The 17,580-nt window shown below is 49.1% G+C and overlaps 1 protein-coding gene and 1 pseudogene across 2 annotated transcripts in view; both read right to left on the reverse strand.

Annotated features, from left to right (window-relative positions):
- Positions 1 to 16,335, reverse strand: part of KDM4A (lysine demethylase 4A) — a 44,440-nt gene extending 28,105 nt beyond the window's left edge. The window contains exons 1-10 of one of the 2 annotated variants that reach the window (XM_008151249.3): positions 16,277 to 16,335; positions 13,303 to 13,480; positions 12,455 to 12,630; positions 9,346 to 9,460; positions 7,044 to 7,237; positions 4,920 to 4,969; positions 4,084 to 4,187; positions 3,099 to 3,236; positions 1,921 to 2,168; positions 471 to 670 (exon numbers count right to left, since the gene is read on the reverse strand). In XM_008151249.3, the coding sequence (XP_008149471.2) occupies positions 471 to 670; positions 1,921 to 2,168; positions 3,099 to 3,236; positions 4,084 to 4,187; positions 4,920 to 4,969; positions 7,044 to 7,237; positions 9,346 to 9,460; positions 12,455 to 12,630; positions 13,303 to 13,440 (1,363 nt within the window). In that variant the 5' untranslated portion in view covers positions 13,441 to 13,480; positions 16,277 to 16,335. Of the gene's footprint in view, positions 1 to 470; positions 671 to 1,920; positions 2,169 to 3,098; positions 3,237 to 4,083; positions 4,188 to 4,919; positions 4,970 to 7,043; positions 7,238 to 9,345; positions 9,461 to 12,454; positions 12,631 to 13,302; positions 13,481 to 15,997; positions 16,062 to 16,276 lie in introns of those variants that run through there. The other variant, XM_028160204.2, reaches the window with a different exon arrangement.
- Positions 1,282 to 1,381, reverse strand: LOC114235069 (U6 spliceosomal RNA; annotated as a pseudogene).
- Positions 16,336 to 17,580: the final 1,245 nt, after the last annotated feature.

Consider the following 17,580-nt stretch of genomic DNA (forward strand, 5'->3'; position numbering starts at 1 on the left):
ATGGCTCCTCGGGCCTCCGAGTGAGCCAAGCTAAGATGGCAGGCGGTCCCTACATCCTCTCGCTTCTATTTCTCTAGCTCATTTCCTGGTAACACACCTGTCTTCCGCCCCCATGTTCAAATGCAGGAAATCACTACCAGCTCCCCAAACAGCTCCGTCCTTTCACAGCTCCATGCCTTCCCCCCGCTGAGCCTCTTGGGGATGCCCTTTGATGTCACCAACTCTGCCTGGAAAATTCCTACTGACCTTGTCCCCTTTGGTTCATCGTCACTTCTCCAAAACCTTCAGGGTCTCCTGGACCCCTCACCGGGCAAAGGGAGGGGGGGCCTTTCCCCTACGTTCCTCACCTGCCCGGTGTGTTCCTAACCAAAGTGCTCCTCACACTCAGACCTGTCTCCCCGCTTTTTCTTATTTGTTATCCAGCACTCAGCATGGCATCGACACAGAACAGAACACAGTAACCAGCTGACCTGGGAAGGGGAGGCCGTCCTCCACCGGCCGCACAGAGCTGTGGGTGGGCCTCACGGGCGCGAGCGCAGCCTGGCACGCCGTCAGGTCGTACTGGCCGGAACTCAGCTCCTCCTTGGGGAAGAGCTCGCTCTGACTGACCTCCTGCGGAATTTCAAGACAAACTCGGTGCCTCTTTGTCCCTATACGGTGCTTAGCGAGGCTGCAAGGAGGAGAGGAAGCTGTTTAAGGGCCCACGTAGATATCCACGTACACAAACACATCCACACACAACCCAAAAAACGAGCCCCCCAGAGCCATCAGGCCTGCTTCACACTACAGTACCCCATTTGTGGGCCCCGAGACGAAGGACTTCGCCTCTGAGCCGTCCCATCAAATGGAAAACAGGGATATCACCACCCACCATGAGGCTTAAGAAAAGGTAGGCCGAGTACCCGAAAGCGCCTGGCATAAAGTAAGAGCCCATCAATGTCTCTCCTTTCTTCCCCACACGGCCTAGGACAGTGGTCGGCAAACTCATTAGTCAACAGAGCCAAATATCAACAGTACAACGATTGAAATTTCTTTTGAGAGCCAAATTTTTTAAACTTAAACTTCTTCCAACGCCACTTCCTCAAAATAGACTCGCCCAGGCCGTGGTATTTTGTGGAAGAGCCACACTCAAGGGGCCAAAGAGCCGCATGTGGCTCGCGAGCTGCGGTTTGCCGACCACTGGCCTAGGATAAACGATCCTTAGGAGACAGATCCTCTGGCTCAAACACTGATAAGGCCAGGAATCTTATTTCCACTACCACACGCTCTTTTTTCTTTTTTTTTAACATGAACCGCTTCACAAATTTGCATGTCATCCTTGCGCAGGGGACACGCTAATTAAACTTCCCAATTTTAGTGTGTGTGCTGCCGTAGCGAGCACCACACTCTCCTTTTTTAAAAAGCTCTCATGCCCGGCCAGTGTGGCTCAGGGGTTGAGCATCGAACCTATGAACCAGGAGGTCAGGGTTCGATTCCCGGTCAGGGCACATGCCGGGTTGCAGGTCCAATCCCCAACAGGAGTCCATGCAGGAAGCAGGCAATCAATGATTCCCTCTCATCACTGATGTTTCCATCTCTCTCTCCTTCTCCCTTCCTCTCTGAAATCAATACAAATCTATTTTTAAAAAAGCTCTCATGATGCAGATGAGAAATTGGGACTTCTCTGGCCCAGAGGGAGCTGTGCCCCGGCACGTGTGTGACCCTCGCTCCAGCCTACCACAGGCGCACCAACGGATGCTATGGTTCCTGGGAACAGCCACCAGGGCGGCCTGAATGCCCTCCCTCTGAGGAGGCTGGAGCCCTTACCCAGAAGAAAATTCCCTCACCTGTGGCTCAAACACCCTCCTTAGAAACAGCCTCTCCGCAGGGGCCTACACGTCCCTCCCTCAAACAGCGGGGCCCCGCGGGCTGCTGCCTTACCTTCTCCGCAGGTGGCCCTCCTCGCCATCCTCGACTCCTTCCATGTCCTCCTCTGGGCACTCCTCCTCACTCGTGGCCCTTGGAGGCAGTTCACTCTCCTTAAGAAACTCGGCGGCTTCTGGCGTGGGCAGAGTATGGTCGATGACCGTGCTGTCCTTCCCAGCTTTCCAAAGTTTGTACCTTTCTGGCTGGAACTTCCTCACAAACACGTCCATGGAGATCTTCACCATATCCTTTCTACAGGAGCACTGTCGCAAGTAACCAGAAGAGCCCTAGGTGAGCACCCTTCACCTGCCCCCACCTGACCCCCATATCCCGTCTCCTCCCTCCAGGTGGACAAAGGTCCAAGACAGTTTAAAGCCAAACTGTTTTGGGCTCAGAGGGTGAAGGCATGTTGTCCTTGCAGAGCTTCAGACAGGGAGGGAAGCCGGGAACAAGGGCGGAGGATGCATGGCGCTGGGCAGTCCACCAGGCACTACAAGGATGCATGAGAACCGATCGATGGGAAGCTCAGCACTCAGACCCCAGGTGGTCAACAGCCACCTTCCTGTTGATATCTATCCAAGGCCAGGACCACACAAGCGAGTCTACTCCCAATCAAAGGTCCAGCCCTCTGCTTCCCTCAAGTAAAAATAAACCCCTCCGAACTTCTCAACAGAGAAATCCCCGAGTGGCTGAAGCCAGAGTATCAATGTGTGTGGGTGTGGTTTGAATGATCAATGGACTGAAGCACGAAAACCTCACTTTATACATCCCGAATCTGAACAAATTTCTTTTTTCTTTTAAATATTTTTTATTGATTTCAGAGAGGAAGGGAGAGGAAGAGAGAGATAGAAACATCAATGATGAGAGATAATCATTGATTGGCTGCCTCCTGCACGCCCCCCCCCCCCCCCCCTACTGGGGATCGAGCCCACAACCCTGGGCATGTACCCTTGACTGGAATCGAACCTGGGACCCTTTGAACCGCAGGCCGACGCTCTATCCACTGAGCCAAACCAGCCAGGGCCTGAACAAATTTTTAACGAACGCAAGATGTTGGGCACTTTTGCACATTCCCAGCCACTTGGTTTCTGAATTCCAGGAGTTCAAAGAAAAGTCCTAACCACCAGCCAGTGCACCTAACCAGAGCCAGACATTTTTAGGCAGAGAGGGACAGAGAGGCCGAGCAGACTCACCAGCACTGCCTGTTTGCCATACTCAATCCACCGCCGCGTAGCAAAATTGGTAGACTCCGCACAGTTGAAGCCGTGGTTAAAGCCGGCGTGGTAGCCATAAGGAAATGTGATCATAAACTCTCCAGCTTCCTGAGTGACCTGAACGAGAGCAAAGAGCAGACTTGAAGCAGCTGCATCGAACTGCAGGAGTCCGCAGAACGGGCCCTCTGAGCTCCAGCTCTGCCTCGACTTAGCTGAATGGCCAAGGATAAGCCATAAAACCACTGGGGCCTTGGTGTCTTCTACTAAATGCAAAGCCCTAACGTATCATATTAGAACGCAATGGCTATAATAACCATTCTTCCAGAGCAGTGGTCGGCAAACTGCGGCTCTTTGGCCCACTGAGTGTGGCTCTTCCACAAAATACCACGGCCTGCCCTGACCGGTGTGGCTCAGTGGATAGAGCGTCGGCCTGCGGACTGAAGGGTCCCAGGTTCGATTCCGGTCAAGGGCATGTACCTTGGTTGCAGGCACGTCCCCAGTGGGCGGCGTGCAGGAGGCAGCTGATGGATGTTTCTAACTCTCTATCCTTCTCACTTCCTCTCTGTAAAAAATCAATAAAATATATTTAAAAAAAAAAAAAATACCACGGCCTGGGCGAGTCTATTTTGAAGTGGCGCTAGAAGAGGTTTAAGTTTAAAAAATTTGGCTCTCTAAAGAAATTTCAATTGTTGTACTGTTGATATTTGGCTCTGTTGACTAATGAGTTTGCCGACCGATGTTCCAGAGGAACTCTGTTCACGGGGATTTCACTCTCGTCTGGTCCCGGGAAGGTAGAGCAGTCCCACCTTTAACACCCTGATATCAAAGTGTTGTTATACATGTTAGCTTTGGCCCACACCTGGCACAGGGCAATGAACTAGAATAAAGCTCCTCTGTGAAACACAGACCAGAAAGGGTGGATTCCGCGTGAGGCTAAGGACTTCCATAGGTAAAATCAGCTCACCTTGTCGAAGGGAATTCCGTATTTCTTCAGCATTAAAGGGGAAATCAAGGTCATCTTATGGCGGAGAAAAGCCTCACAGCTTTGAGCACTTCCTGGGAAAAAGCCTGTTTAATTGAAAATAGGCACAAGTGAGCAGTGCTCCCCACGAGCTCTGTAACCCAGCATCCTGCCCCTGTGCATCTCGTCTGGACCATAAGGGGATAAAGCACCAAGGTGATCTCTACGGACCCTTCAGCTCCAGCCCAGCTCTAAGACTCTACGATGAACCTCTGTGCTCTCCCAGAGGCCGTCACGTGGGTAATGAAATCGTCTGGGGGACTGAGATGACCCAGGCAGCCGCTTTTCTGATAAAGAGCTTTAAAACGCTTTCGGACCTTTCTCCATTCAGCTGCCTCCTCAGTCTTTTGTTAGTAACACATCTACTACAGAACAGACTACCCACGCTCTCCTGAAACGGGCTCTCTGGAGGAATAAATCTATCAAGGTCCACTTAAAAGAGTCAAAGCATTAAATAATTCAATCCTGACTTTAACGTTTGGGTTTCTGGCAGAAGAATGAGACCCAATATGAATCTCCGGTCAAATAAATCCATGCTTGATAAAACCGAGGCAAAGACAGACTAAGAAGGAATTACTGAGTCCCTTCCCAGGACCAAGTGGGGAAAGGCTCTGCTTTGAGTTGCTCCATTAGGATAACCAACCTGGCAGTCTGGCTTACCACCCCCCCTGCAGGCCTGAGAAAGGACAGGGGGGATCTGACCACAGAGAATGGACGCGTCAGAGCAATGAGCACAGCTCACAGGAGGGGCTGAGCCAGCCGTGGAGGAGACACAGTACCTTTGGCGAGGCGCTCCAACCGCTTCCCGTGCTCAGGGGGAACGGAGTACCTGCAATCACATAAAAGCATTGGACGCTGAGCAGAGGACAGGGCAGGAGCGGAAGGGGCTCGTTCCCACTCTCAAAACAGCTCAAAGGTATCAGGTTCCTCAACCTCCCAACTACAGAAACGAGAGAGAAAGCTGGAGAAATGAAAAACTAGACAGTTTGGGCAGAGCAGTGGGGAGCCCACAGAGAAGTGTGAGTGAATTCCTCCTTTAGATTCATTAATGAGACAGTGCTGAATGTTTACTGTGAGCCAGGATTTAGGTGTGCACTCAATGTTGCTCTCCTTTATGACGTCAGAAATGAAATGAAGTGAAATGAAGTGAAATGAAATGAAATGAAATGAAATGAAATGAAATGAAATGAAAGAAGGATGGCATTAAAGTGCTCCTGGCAGACCTGATGGCCTAACAGTGACAGGATAAAGAATGGAAAACAAGGCAAAAATGGATTAGACCTGGCCCCATATCTGCTGTTTTCTCCATTTATACTGATTACCCAGTAGTTACTCCTCCATCCAGACACCACAGAAAGTGCTCCTCATAAAAAAAAAAGGGCCAAAAAACCATGTAAGACTAGTCAAAACTTTTGCTAAACTTTTATATCCTGAAACGCACAGTAAGTCTCTTTTAACCTTTATAATCAAGTCTAAAGATTATTCCACAACGAAAACTTCCCGAAAGCTTCATTATGAAACAACACAGACGAGGAGCGGAGGAACGTCTGTCCCTGAAAGCACCGTGGGCCGCCTTGCACGCGGACCTCTGGAGGTCCCACCTGCGGACCTGAAGAGGGTGTGTGACAACCAGGAAGCCTGCTCTCGACGTGAGAACAGAAACCCATTCTCGGCGAACTTGGGCGTCAACGCGGTGAAGACACAAGAGCTACACGGACAGAGTGTCCACCTCTGGCCACCGAAGGAAGGGAATGGGGCGGTAGGTCAACAAATTTTGCCCCCAGATTAGAAACTCAAAAGTATCTGAAGGAAGAAAGGAAAACCCCTGGGAAGGGATGTGGCTTTAGATGCTGGAAAAGGGCAGGAAGATGGCTCCAGTGTCCATGACTCCTCCTGGCCTGGCCCCTGCTGCTCCTCTGGCCTCCTCACTCACTTCCATCGTAGAACCCGGCACCCAAACCACTACGCACTTCCTCTAGTTCACTCAAGACATCGTGCTGTCTCTCAACTCAGGATCTTTGCACGGGTCTTCCAACCACTTAGACACACTTCCCTCAGCCTCCCTTCTCCTGAACCCACCACTGTCCCACCCAGCTACCCAGCTACTTCTTTCTCATTTGCTAGGTCTCAGCTTCATTGTCACCTCCTTCAGGGACAACCGCTCTGATCACCACCCCTCATGGGCCCTCCCCACACGGACCTACAGCATCCACCGTCTCCCATCAGAGCTCTCCTCACCCCGTGCTATTTCCTCACACTTCGCATCTCCTGTCCTCGAGGGGAGCTACCTCACCTGCCTTATTCACTGCTGTGCAATGCAGCACCTTCACTGAGTGCTGAGCCGGAGTGAGGGGCCAGCGGAGGGGGAGAAGAGAGAACTCATCTTTGTCTCCCCAACTAGACTAAGGACACCCTGGAGAGCAGGAAGCATCTGCTGAGTAGCCTTGCATCCCCTCTTGCGTTAAGCACACACTGCTGCTCACCAAATATTTTTTCCCACGAGGGAAAGAAAGCTTTCTCTCGTCTGAAGGCGGGACTCTAGCCTTGGAAGTCTGCCTCTAAGCAATGCCTCGGGCCTGCTCAGAAAAAGAAACCGGAAAGCGGTGGGAGAGGTGGGAACAGCCTCCGTGGCTCGCAGTCACTCAGCCAACGCACACTTGCACGCAGTGGTACCAAGTGCCCTGCCCTCTGGAGCCTGCTACTCACAAGGCGGTCTGAGCACCAGAGCTCCAGCAGCATCCCACCACTTGGAAGTCTGTTTAAAATGTAAAATGCCACTCCCACCCCAAGCCTACTGAACCCGAGTCTGCGTTTTAACAAGCTCTGGAGGCGTTTCCTGGGCACAGGAGAGCCGAGAAGCCCCCTCCCTCCCGAGAAGCTCCAGTGCTGCAGGCTGACTGTACCAGGACTTGGGCTCCCCGAAGTGCAGGTAGTTGATGCTGTACAGGTCCATGTCCTCCGTGTGCCAGGCGAAGGATGTCTTCCACATGCCGAAGTACAGGTACGGCGTGTTCACACCCTCGATGGTGATCCCACTCTCCGTTTCCACCAAGTCCAGGATCGTTCGCAGCCGGCCAATGTTCCACTCGTCCACATGCTGCAAAGGAAACGACAGTCCAGGGCAAGTGACAGTGACTATAGACCGAGGCTCCGAACCTACACATCACGGAGCAGGTCCCAGGTGAGCTGGCACCTCTAACACAGAGGTGGAATAATGTCAAAACAGCAGGGCCATGAAGACCACAGCATCCCTCGCCCACTTTTCCCGCCACCCCGGGAAACGGTGCCGTGGTACCTCTGAAGGACAAACACCACTCGGTGCGCACTCGTCTATGAAAGATGGATAAAAGAGGTGACAGCCACCTGTTCTAAACCCCACAATAAAGAGTTTTGAACTGAAGCTAAAGAAACTTATGTCAAAATAGGAAAAAAAAAAACTCTTACACCATAAAAAATACCAAACATGAGAATGAACTAGATCAGTCTGTGACTTTTCTAGCCCCACTTTCCACTGAGCAGTGTTTTCGGTAAAAAGTGTCACCCAAGTCCTTTTCTGAGTCGTGACGGTCAGCGAGGCGCCCACCTCCCATGGCACGTTATGGATTATTATTCCCTGCTTGTGTCTCCCCACCCCAGGTCCTTATAGCATCTTCCCTTCCCTTCCCCACCACCCAAAAACACTCATCAACAAACTTGGAATCCACTTTCTAAACCCCTTCCTTCCAATAATTTACAAAAACACTGGAATTCATCTGAGTGATAATCCTTGAAAATGTGCTACAAAATTTTTAATCATCCAAAAAAAACTTCCAAACATTCCTTCCTTTTACATCCCAAGCCAGTGCAACTGGTTAAAACAGCTTTTGCTACAGCCCTGACTGATTTGGCTCAGTGGATAGAGCGCCGGACTGCGGACTGAAGGGTCCCAGGTTTGATTCTGGCCAAGGGCATGTACGTTGGTTTGTGGGCACATCCCCTGTGGGGGGTGTGCAGGAGGCAGCTGATTGATGTTCTTCTCTCATCGATGTTTCTAACTCTCTGTCCCTCTCTCTTCCTCTCTCTGTGAAAAATCAATAAAATATATTTCTTAAAAAAACAGCTTTTGCTACAGAATCTTCTTTGCTGGTTCTGAAAATCTAAGTTTCACTTCTTAAATATATATTACTTTTCTTAGATTATAGTCAGTGATCTTTTTTCTGCCGAAACCACACTGCCTCTCCCCCAACAATTCATTTACTGTGATCCCACCCTTTCAAGAACTCATCAGCTACCACCCACAGACGATTCTAACAGCCCTTGCAAAGAACACCACATCACCCGATTCACATGTCGCGTGGGAGAAGTAACAGGCAGTCACGTGCAAAACTACCCCCAATGAAGCGAGCACAGCACGTCAGCTGGTGGTGGATCACTGCACCCATTCAGCAAGCAGCTTTTAGGGGCCTACTGCGCGCTGGGCAGATACAAATGTCATTACATTCCAAAATTACAAAAATGCAGCACATACTGCTGGTGGGAATGCAGACTGGTGCAGCCACTGTGGAGAACAGTATGGAGTTTCCTCAAAAAACTGAAAATGGATCTCCCATTTGACCCAGTAATCCCACTCCTGGGAATATATCCGAAGAAACTAGAAACACCAATCAGAAAGGATATATGCACCACTATGTTCATAGCAGCACAATTTACAATAGCTAAGATTTGGAAACAGCCTAGGTGCCCGTCAGCAGATGACTGGATCAGAAAACTATGGTACATCTACACAATGGAATACTATGCTGCCATAAAAAAGAAGGAATTCTCATCATTTGCAGCAACCTGGATGGAATTGGAGAACATTATGCTAAGTGAAATAAGCCAGTCAATGAAAGAAAAATACCACATGATCTCACTCATTTAGGGATAGTAAAGAACATTATAAAATGGTGAACAAAAAGATAGATACAGAGACAGTAAAGCATCAAACAGACTTTCAAAGTACAGGGGGAAAGTTTGGGAAAGGTGGGGGAGTTATGAAATCAAACGAAGGACTTGTATGCATGCATATAAGCATAAACAATGGACGCAAAACTCTGGGGGGGGGAGGGCATGTGTGGGTGTGGGGTGGGGGGGGGTAATAGTAAGATATGTACACATATAATACCTCAATAAAAATATTAAAAAAAAAAAAAAAATGCAGCACAGGGAGTTGCCGGAGAGTCTCACCTTTTCGTAGAGAGTGCCGTTCACGTCTGCACCATAGATCGGGGGATTGAAAGTGAGATTTTTCCAGTATTTCCGTTCAAGCTCTTCAAACTCACTGTAGCGTGGGGTACAGTACCTTTCAAAGGTAAAAGAAGTGTTAACCACTTAGAAGGGACTAAATTCTCGAACAGCACAAGACACAATCTCCTATTCCAGAAACAGCAAGGTATTTCAGACAAATATGACACAACCTCGGCCTTCAAGGCTTTAAGACAGTACCTCCCCCAATATCCCTTCCACGAGCTCTGGGACACGGAAGGTGACTGCATGAAGACAGAAGCGCACCTTCCTTAAGAAGCATGGCATCTTCAGGTCTTTGGAGAGAATCGACTAAAGCTACACACCCCGCCAGAATCAGAAGTGGCCTGGCCACTCATGGAGAAAATAGCTTACAAATGTGTGAGATCCAAGAACCGCAAATCCCTATACAGCTGACCCGTGAACAACACGGGTTGGACCTGTGCAGGCCCACTTACATGCGGGTTACTTCTCTGTAAATGTATTTTCTCTTCCTTATGATTTTCTTTTCTCTAGCTTACTTATTGTTATAAGAATACAGTATACAGCCATAACCGGTTTGGCTCGGTGGATAGAGCGTCGGCCTGCGGACTGAAAGGTCCCAGGTTTGATTCCAGTCAAGGGCATGTACCTTGGTTGCGGGCACATCCCCAGTAGGGGGTGTGCAGGAGGCAGCTGATCGATGTTTCTCTCTCATCGATGTTTCTAACTCTCTATCCCTCTCCCTTCCTCTCTGTAAAAAATCAATAAAATATATTTTTTTTAAAAAAGAATAAAGTATACAATACATATACAAAATGTGTTAATAGACTATTTATGTTACCCATAAGACTTCCGGTCAACAGGAGGCTATTTATTAGTAGTTAAGATTTGGGGGAGTCAAAAGGTATAGGCAAATTTGACTTTACCGGGTGGGGAGAGGATGGGGAGTTGACGCCCCATCCTACATTGATCAAGGTCAACTGCATATCCACAGACAACCAAAACCCAACAGCCTGGGGAGAGCGGAGGCCTTGCCACGGCTCGCTTCCCTGCACGTCTGTGACGGAGGCGGCCCCCGGAGGCTGGAGTGGACCGTTATGGCCGCACTTCCAGCACCCAATGCAGCGGCCAACATTCAACCAATAACCGTGCTTACAAACGAAACAGTTCAAAGCCACTTAAAAATGATTACACAGCAATTTTAAAAAGGTATTTGAAAACGCACGTTATAACTGGAATGGCAAAAACATATCGTGAGTGGATAAAGAGTGGAAGCAGAGACCAAAATGAAATTGTCTGGAGATAACGGGATGAGTGAGGAAAAACAAATCTTACTTTCAATACTGGCTTACATGTCAATGCCAACCTAGTGAATAATAATGTTTAGACCTCTGAAGTTCCCTTTTAAATATAAATAACTTTTCCACCTCCAACTGATCTGCTTTATAAATTTAGATTTTCACCCACTGGGTTCTGCTGACCATGCAGACAGCCATCAAGGGTAAGACTTTGTTGTATTTCAGATGAAAAGAAAAGACCCGGAACGGTTCATTCAAAAAGAAAGGCGGTATTGTGAAGGGAGAAAAGGCCTACCATATGTTGACAAGGAGAGAAGACAGGCACAGGAGGCTGAAGCCCATGTGAAACAGAAAGCAGGTGTGCTTGGTGCCGCCAGCCCACAGACACACTGCACAGATAGAAATCAGACACAGGGTGACACAGCCTTCCGTCCAAGAGCATGTCACGCTTCTTCAACATGCTTGCACATAAATTATCACAGTACACAGCAGCTGGCCAGCACTATCCTAGTAGATGTTCAAGCGTGAAGCTGTCAATAAAACTGGAAGACCATATTTTAGAATCGTGATAAGCCAATGGAAAAGAAGGCAAAGCGTAGAAATAGAAAGAGTGACATCTGATGTGAGAGAGAGATGATAAAGCGCATGAAGTCACGTCCCCAAAGCGTGAAGACTGGCAAGCTTCAGATCCAGCTCTGGGCTCGTTCACAGCGAAGGCACAACATGTCTGACTGGCTGAAATCAGACATGCGTAGATCCATACGGCTCAGGAGAAAACGCAAGGGGAAAGGAAGGAATCCCTTGTGGAAACTCAAAATTATGGAGTGGCACGGGAAGGGAGAAGATCCAAGGAAAAGGATTAAGAAAGAGCAGTGAGAGCGGATGAGGGGAAGACAAAATTCATTCGCTGAGATCAAATGAGAGCTAAACGTTACAAAACCAACTGACAAACAGCAGGCCTACACAAAGAAAGACGTTTCTAACACAGACAAGAATGTACACAGGAGGAGGAATGGAGTCAGAAAACAGCAACTAGCTTGGCAGTTCATTCACATCCTGTTAATGTCAAAGTGGAAAGAAGCCGTGGCCCGTTTGGCTCAGTGGACAGAGCGTCAACTGAAGGGTTCCGGGTTCGATTTCAGTCAAGGGCATGTACCTGGGTTGCAGGCTCGATCCCCGGTCCTGGTCAGGGCACAGGAAGCAACCAATAGATGTGTCTCTCTCACATCAGTATTTCTCTCTCTGCCTCTCCCCCTCCATTCCATTCTCTTTAAAAATCAATGGGGAAATGTCCTTGGGTGAGCATTAACAACAAACAAACAAACAAAAAGTGGAAAGGAGATAGCAGTTTTATGGGTAGGGAGGATTTTGAGCATGATTAAAGACAGAAGGACCCAGAAGGAAGAGATTAAACCACTGAGGCCACTTTTAGATAAGCAAGTGATATCAATACATCTGGCAAAAGCTCCTTTTGAACCAACTCCAGCGTTCTCCTTGGGAAACCTGCAACTTACCGGGAGTCAGAAAATGGTTCTACTTTTGAAGGAAAAACAATGGGATTACTTGATGTGAGAATATGGACAAGTGTAGACCGTGACACAGTACTGAGAGGAGGAGATGCTTCCAGTAAAAGGTCAGAAAGGGAGACAGAAGCTAGATGGAGCTGGGACACTGGTCTCCAGCCGGACAGCAGCGGTGTTGAAGACGGCTGTGAGGAGACGTTAAGTACTAGACACTAGGACAGATAAAGGGAGAAACGTGTTTCCACTCACTTATCGCTATTGGCTATCTTGCGGAACTCTCGAACAGTCATGGCTTTCTTCTGTATGTTGTACTGAGTGAAGAGCCCAGACTGCCCGGTCACCAGCTGCTGGATGGGAGCAGGAATGACCAGATCGTCAATGTCATCATAGGACGCTCGAGGCTTCCACTCCTTAGGAGGAACAACCTGTAGGGAACACAGACAGAGACGGGTCAGACACCTGGCGAGCTGGTCAGCGTCCAGGGAGTGTGTAGGCTGCTATCCAACATTAACAGTCCATTTTACTAGAAAGTTACTTTGCTTTAACCACGCGCACCCAAATGCAGCAAGTCACACTGTCATGCTAACCTTGATCCAGTTCTGCCACCGACTAGCTGCCTGGTGGCCATGCACTAAGGTAAGTAATACTTGTTTCTCAGCCTCAGTGTCTTATCTGGGCACCAAGAGAGGAGGTTGAAGAGCTGATTCTCTCTCATTGAACAGAGCGTCCACACGGGAAGCCCAATTACTACCAGAGTGCTGGCTGAGAGTGAAATGAGAACAGGGAAGTTCAATGGCATAAGCACTCAATGACAGATAAACACACTCAAGCACCATCTCCACCAGAGGGGGGGCACCACCGCAGTGGCCCTGACACGCCGGCTCTGAGCGGCCCTTTCACAGATTCCAGGCAGCTCTCCCCCTCCCTGAAAGAAATGCTTCAGATGCTAACGAAAGCAATTAACTTGCAAATAGGACAGCGCGCTCAGCTCATCACCCTGCCTGGCTTTCGTAAAACTCGGTTCTTCCAACATTCACTCAGGAAGCCTTCTGCTGCCCTGTCACAGAAGCCACTGCCGAACAAGCCCATCCCCTCACCTTGGCCAGCCCAGCCCGATGAGCTCCTTGGGATTCAATGTAGGCAATGTATCGACTGAAGTTCCGGAACTCCTCCATAGTCGGGTAAAAGGTCATTATCCGAGCGCTGGGATTCAGCGTTTCAGATTCAGAAGCCATTTTCCCTCCTTTTTTGAGGTCACTTTGGTCAGACGGGAATCTGAAGAAATGCGTAAGAGCATAAAGTTGCAATTAAAATTAAATGCTGGGAATGTCAGTGCTGAAAACAGTAAACGATAACTTAGAAATTCTGAAGTATTAAGACCTCACACCTGGCCCTGGCACGTGTGCTCAGTGGTTAGAGCATGTCCCCGTGCACCGAAAGGGTCTTGGGTTCAATTACCAGTCAGGGTGCAAAGGGGAGGCAACCTATCACTGTTTCTCACTCACATCAATGTTCCTCCCTCTCTAGAATCAATGAAGAAAAACAACAACACATATCCTAGGGTGAAGATAAAAAAAAAAGACTTCACACCTGGAATCTGCCTCTAGATACATTATTTAAATGAACCAGAAATACAGATAGACAAAGCTCTGCTTAAAAGAACCTGTGGCCCTGACGGGTTTGGCTCAGTGGATAGAGCGTCGGCCTGTGGACTGAACGGTCCCAGGTTCGATTCCGGTGAAGGGCATGTGCCTTGGTTGCGGGCACATCCCCAGTAGGAGTTGTGCAGGAGGCAGCTGATCGATGTTTCTCTCTCATGGATGTTTCTAACTCTCTCTCCCTCTCCCTTCCTCTCTGTAAAAAATCAATAAAATACATTAAAAAAAAAAAAAAGAACCTGATGTATCAACATTGCATGTATTCAAATCTTATTTAAATGGAGACACTGTTTAAGCTAATAAAGTGAAATGGTAACTATCTGATTGTTGGTCCTATCTAACAGTACGGCCGCCCCGCCCATATTTTACCCTTATCTTTTCAAGTGGCTCCCTTATACACACCTTGCTAAATGCTTTTCAGAGTATTAAGTATAATCTATTATAACCAGATTTAAAAAGCAACCTATGGGCTGGCTCCCTTCTCAGGTACAGCTTTAAAATAGGATTATAGATTCCTTAAAAAAGTTACTTAGTTACAAGATTACAAAATAAAGTTTAATGTAATTAAAGTACTTTGAGCCCTGGCTGGGGCTGGTTAGAGTATCATCCTGATACATCTCCGGTCAGGGCACATATAAGAAGCAACCAATGAATATATAAATAAGTGGAACAACAAACCAATGTTTCTCACTCAAATCAATAAATAAAATTTTTAAAAGTTTTTTTTAAAAAAGTTCTCTGATATTAGTAGCATGAACTATGATTTTTAAAACTATATCTAAACCAAAATGCAGTTTCAGCAGTACTTAATGAAGTCAAGCTAGAGACCGGTGTAATCGCACTGTACCCAGAACTCAAAGGACAAAATTTAAACAGGCAATAAACTGGCAACACAGGGCAAACTTCATAACTGACTAGAAAAGGGGAAATACTTTGTTTTTAGATGAAGCCTCCAGCTAAGTGGGTACATCCCCATTACCAGGCACTACAAAAGGCTATTACAACTGAATAAGGACCAAGCATATCAGCTCAAACGAGCCAGTTAAGAAGCAAAAGGAAATTCTAGAACTCCCCCAATCTGGGCCCCAAAGCCATGGCAGTTCAGCTCGAAGAGTGCCCTTGGGAGCCAGAGAGCTCAGAAGTGAGGAAACTGCCTCCAACCTGCCAGCAATCTAGTGAAAGACTGGAGACAGCATGGAGCAGAAGTGTCTAAGGTAAGAGAGAAGACAACTCAAACCCCTCCCTCCTTCTTCCCCCCCCCCCCCCCCCACCTATCCGGCTTCCATTTGCTCTTCACGTACCTTGCCAAACCTTTGCATGGCAGTATACTATTATCCCTGATTTACATACCAGGAAATTCGCCCACAGTGCGGTAATGTACTCCTGGGTGCTCCTCCATCGCTCTATGCTGCCTACATAATAATAATCTCCACCTAGACTAAACCCATTAGAAGGGCGGATCCAATGGTAGAGGAACCTGAAGTTTACTCAATTTTGAAGACCCTCTCTTTTAAAAAGTATACAAAATGCCTTACTTTTGCAAATTTCAACAAAACACACAATCACGTGAAAACAGTGTTAAGGCCCATCCCCAGTGTGGCCCATCGCCTCTGGACTCACTCATTTCTGTATGCCTCGAACCTAGAACAATGCACGCACAGAGCAGGCACTCAGTAACTTGAATAACTGATTTCCTCGCCCTCACCCCCTGTTGCCCATTTCCTTTCTTCAACCCTCGGATTCCCTTCCCCCAACCTATCCCCTGGGGAAAGCTCCTGTTCCCTAACACCTTCCTGCTCCCATCCAGCAACAAAGCCTGGCGGTTCAAGAGCACCGCTCCGGAGTCAACGCAACTCGGACTCCAGATCCGGTCTCTGCCATCTACTAGCTGTGTGACCTTGGCTGGTGTGAGGTGCCAGAGCCTCAGTTTCCCCACTGTAAGAAGGGGATCCCAACCTCCTTGCTGGCAGGGTTGCTGTGATTAACTCAGATGATGCAAGCAAAATGCTAAGCACTAGGCCCGGTACTTAGCCACTCCGTAAAGGTAGCTCTTGCTAAGAACCACTCCAAACTCCCGCCCCCTCCCCACTCAGCAGCTCCCGCGGGTATCGCTCCCAAGATCCCCAAACCTCACCGTGCAGAGGCCCAGCCCCTCCTGGCCCCGCCGCCCAGGCGAGGGGGGCCCGGCCGCAGGAAGAAAATACTGCCCAGTACACCCGCCCCCCTTCCCGACGGCCATTGGCCCTAAGAAATTGGAAAGAACCAATCCCAGGGTGCATTTCAGAAGCTCCTGCTCCCATTGGGTGAGAACCGTGCCCATCACTCCCTCCTCCCCCCCTCCCCCACCGGATCTCACGGTCAAGGCCACAGCTGCCACAACTCTAAAAAGATCCCGAAACCTTACGGCTCTCACCGAAAGCCCACCGGCCCGGCAGGGCTCAGACCCGGCTTCTGCCGTCGCCACCAGCCGATCTCGCTGCTTTTCCTTCTAGCGAGGAACGAAGCTCCGCCTCCCCTAAAGTCGGCCTCGGCGCAGCCGCACAGCGCCCCACAAAGTGAACCAATCCGAGGGCCACTCTAAGCCTTCAAACAACCAATGGGCACGCGCTGCAAGCGCCCCAAAGTCTGGGCGTTTCAATCGGCTCTGCCTATGAGCACCCGCTCGGGCTGTTGCCAGGAGGAAACGCGGCCCCACTCGGGACCGCGGCCACTGAGCATCTCGGCTAAGAGCGGAGCTGGCCTATCATAGGCAGGCTCCCGGCCGCCCGTAGCTAATCAGGATGCAAAGGGGCGAGCGCCCAGGAATGGGGTAGTCGGGCCGGGGAAGGGCGAGGAGGTTCCTGTAGGGTGCTGCTCACGAAAGGGTGGGCAGAGGCTTTTGGAAGACCCTTGCCTCAGGTAGAAGGGTGCTTGCTGGGAGCCCTTAAGGGGCCGCTTCCGAGGTCAAGGAGTTCCTGAGAAGGTGACCAACTTGTCCTAATTTGCCCGGGATGTCTCGGTTTTAAAACCGAAAGTCCGGTGCTCTGGGAACCCCCTCATTCGCTGGCACACCCTGACACGTCTTGAAGAGAGCAGTTCCTGAATGGGAAGAAGCTCTGCGGGTTATTAGGACAGTCCTAAGGGGCGATGTCCTTAAGAGTCATTAAAAAGCAGTTCCCCAGTGAGCGAGGATTTGGGGGTCATTAGGAGCAGCTCTTGGGGAAGAGATCCTGGGAGTCTTTAGACACGCGGGGTTAGAGGGGGGGAGGAGATTCCTAGAAGTCTTCAGGAGCAGTTCCTGAGGGGTAGTGAGTGAAGCACCTTAATCGAGGAGCTCCCAGATTGATGGGGAAGGAGGCGTACGTGACGCTTTGATGGGTCAAATAGAAAAGTAGAATACCCACAACCAGTCAAAAAGTGTACAAAATTATCCATAGATGAGTAATACTGTAGTGCGCTGGAAAGAGCAATGGAGTCAGCCCTAACCAGTTTAGCACGGTGGATAGAGCTTCCGCCTTCGGACTGAAGGGTCCCAGGGTGAAGGGTCCCAGGTTTGATTCCAGACAAGGGCATGTATCTTGGTTGCAGGTACATCCCCAGAAGGGAGTGTGCAGGAGGCGGCTTATCTTTCTCTTTCATTGATGTTTCTAACTCTCCACTCCTCTCCCTCTCTGTAAAAAATCAATAAAATATTTTTTTTTTAAATGAGAGAGCTATGGAGTCAGATTTGTGTTCCAA

The sequence above is a fragment of the Eptesicus fuscus genome, chromosome 9 (assembly GCF_027574615.1).
Source record: "Eptesicus fuscus isolate TK198812 chromosome 9, DD_ASM_mEF_20220401, whole genome shotgun sequence".
Lineage (NCBI taxonomy): Eukaryota > Metazoa > Chordata > Mammalia > Chiroptera > Vespertilionidae > Eptesicus > Eptesicus fuscus.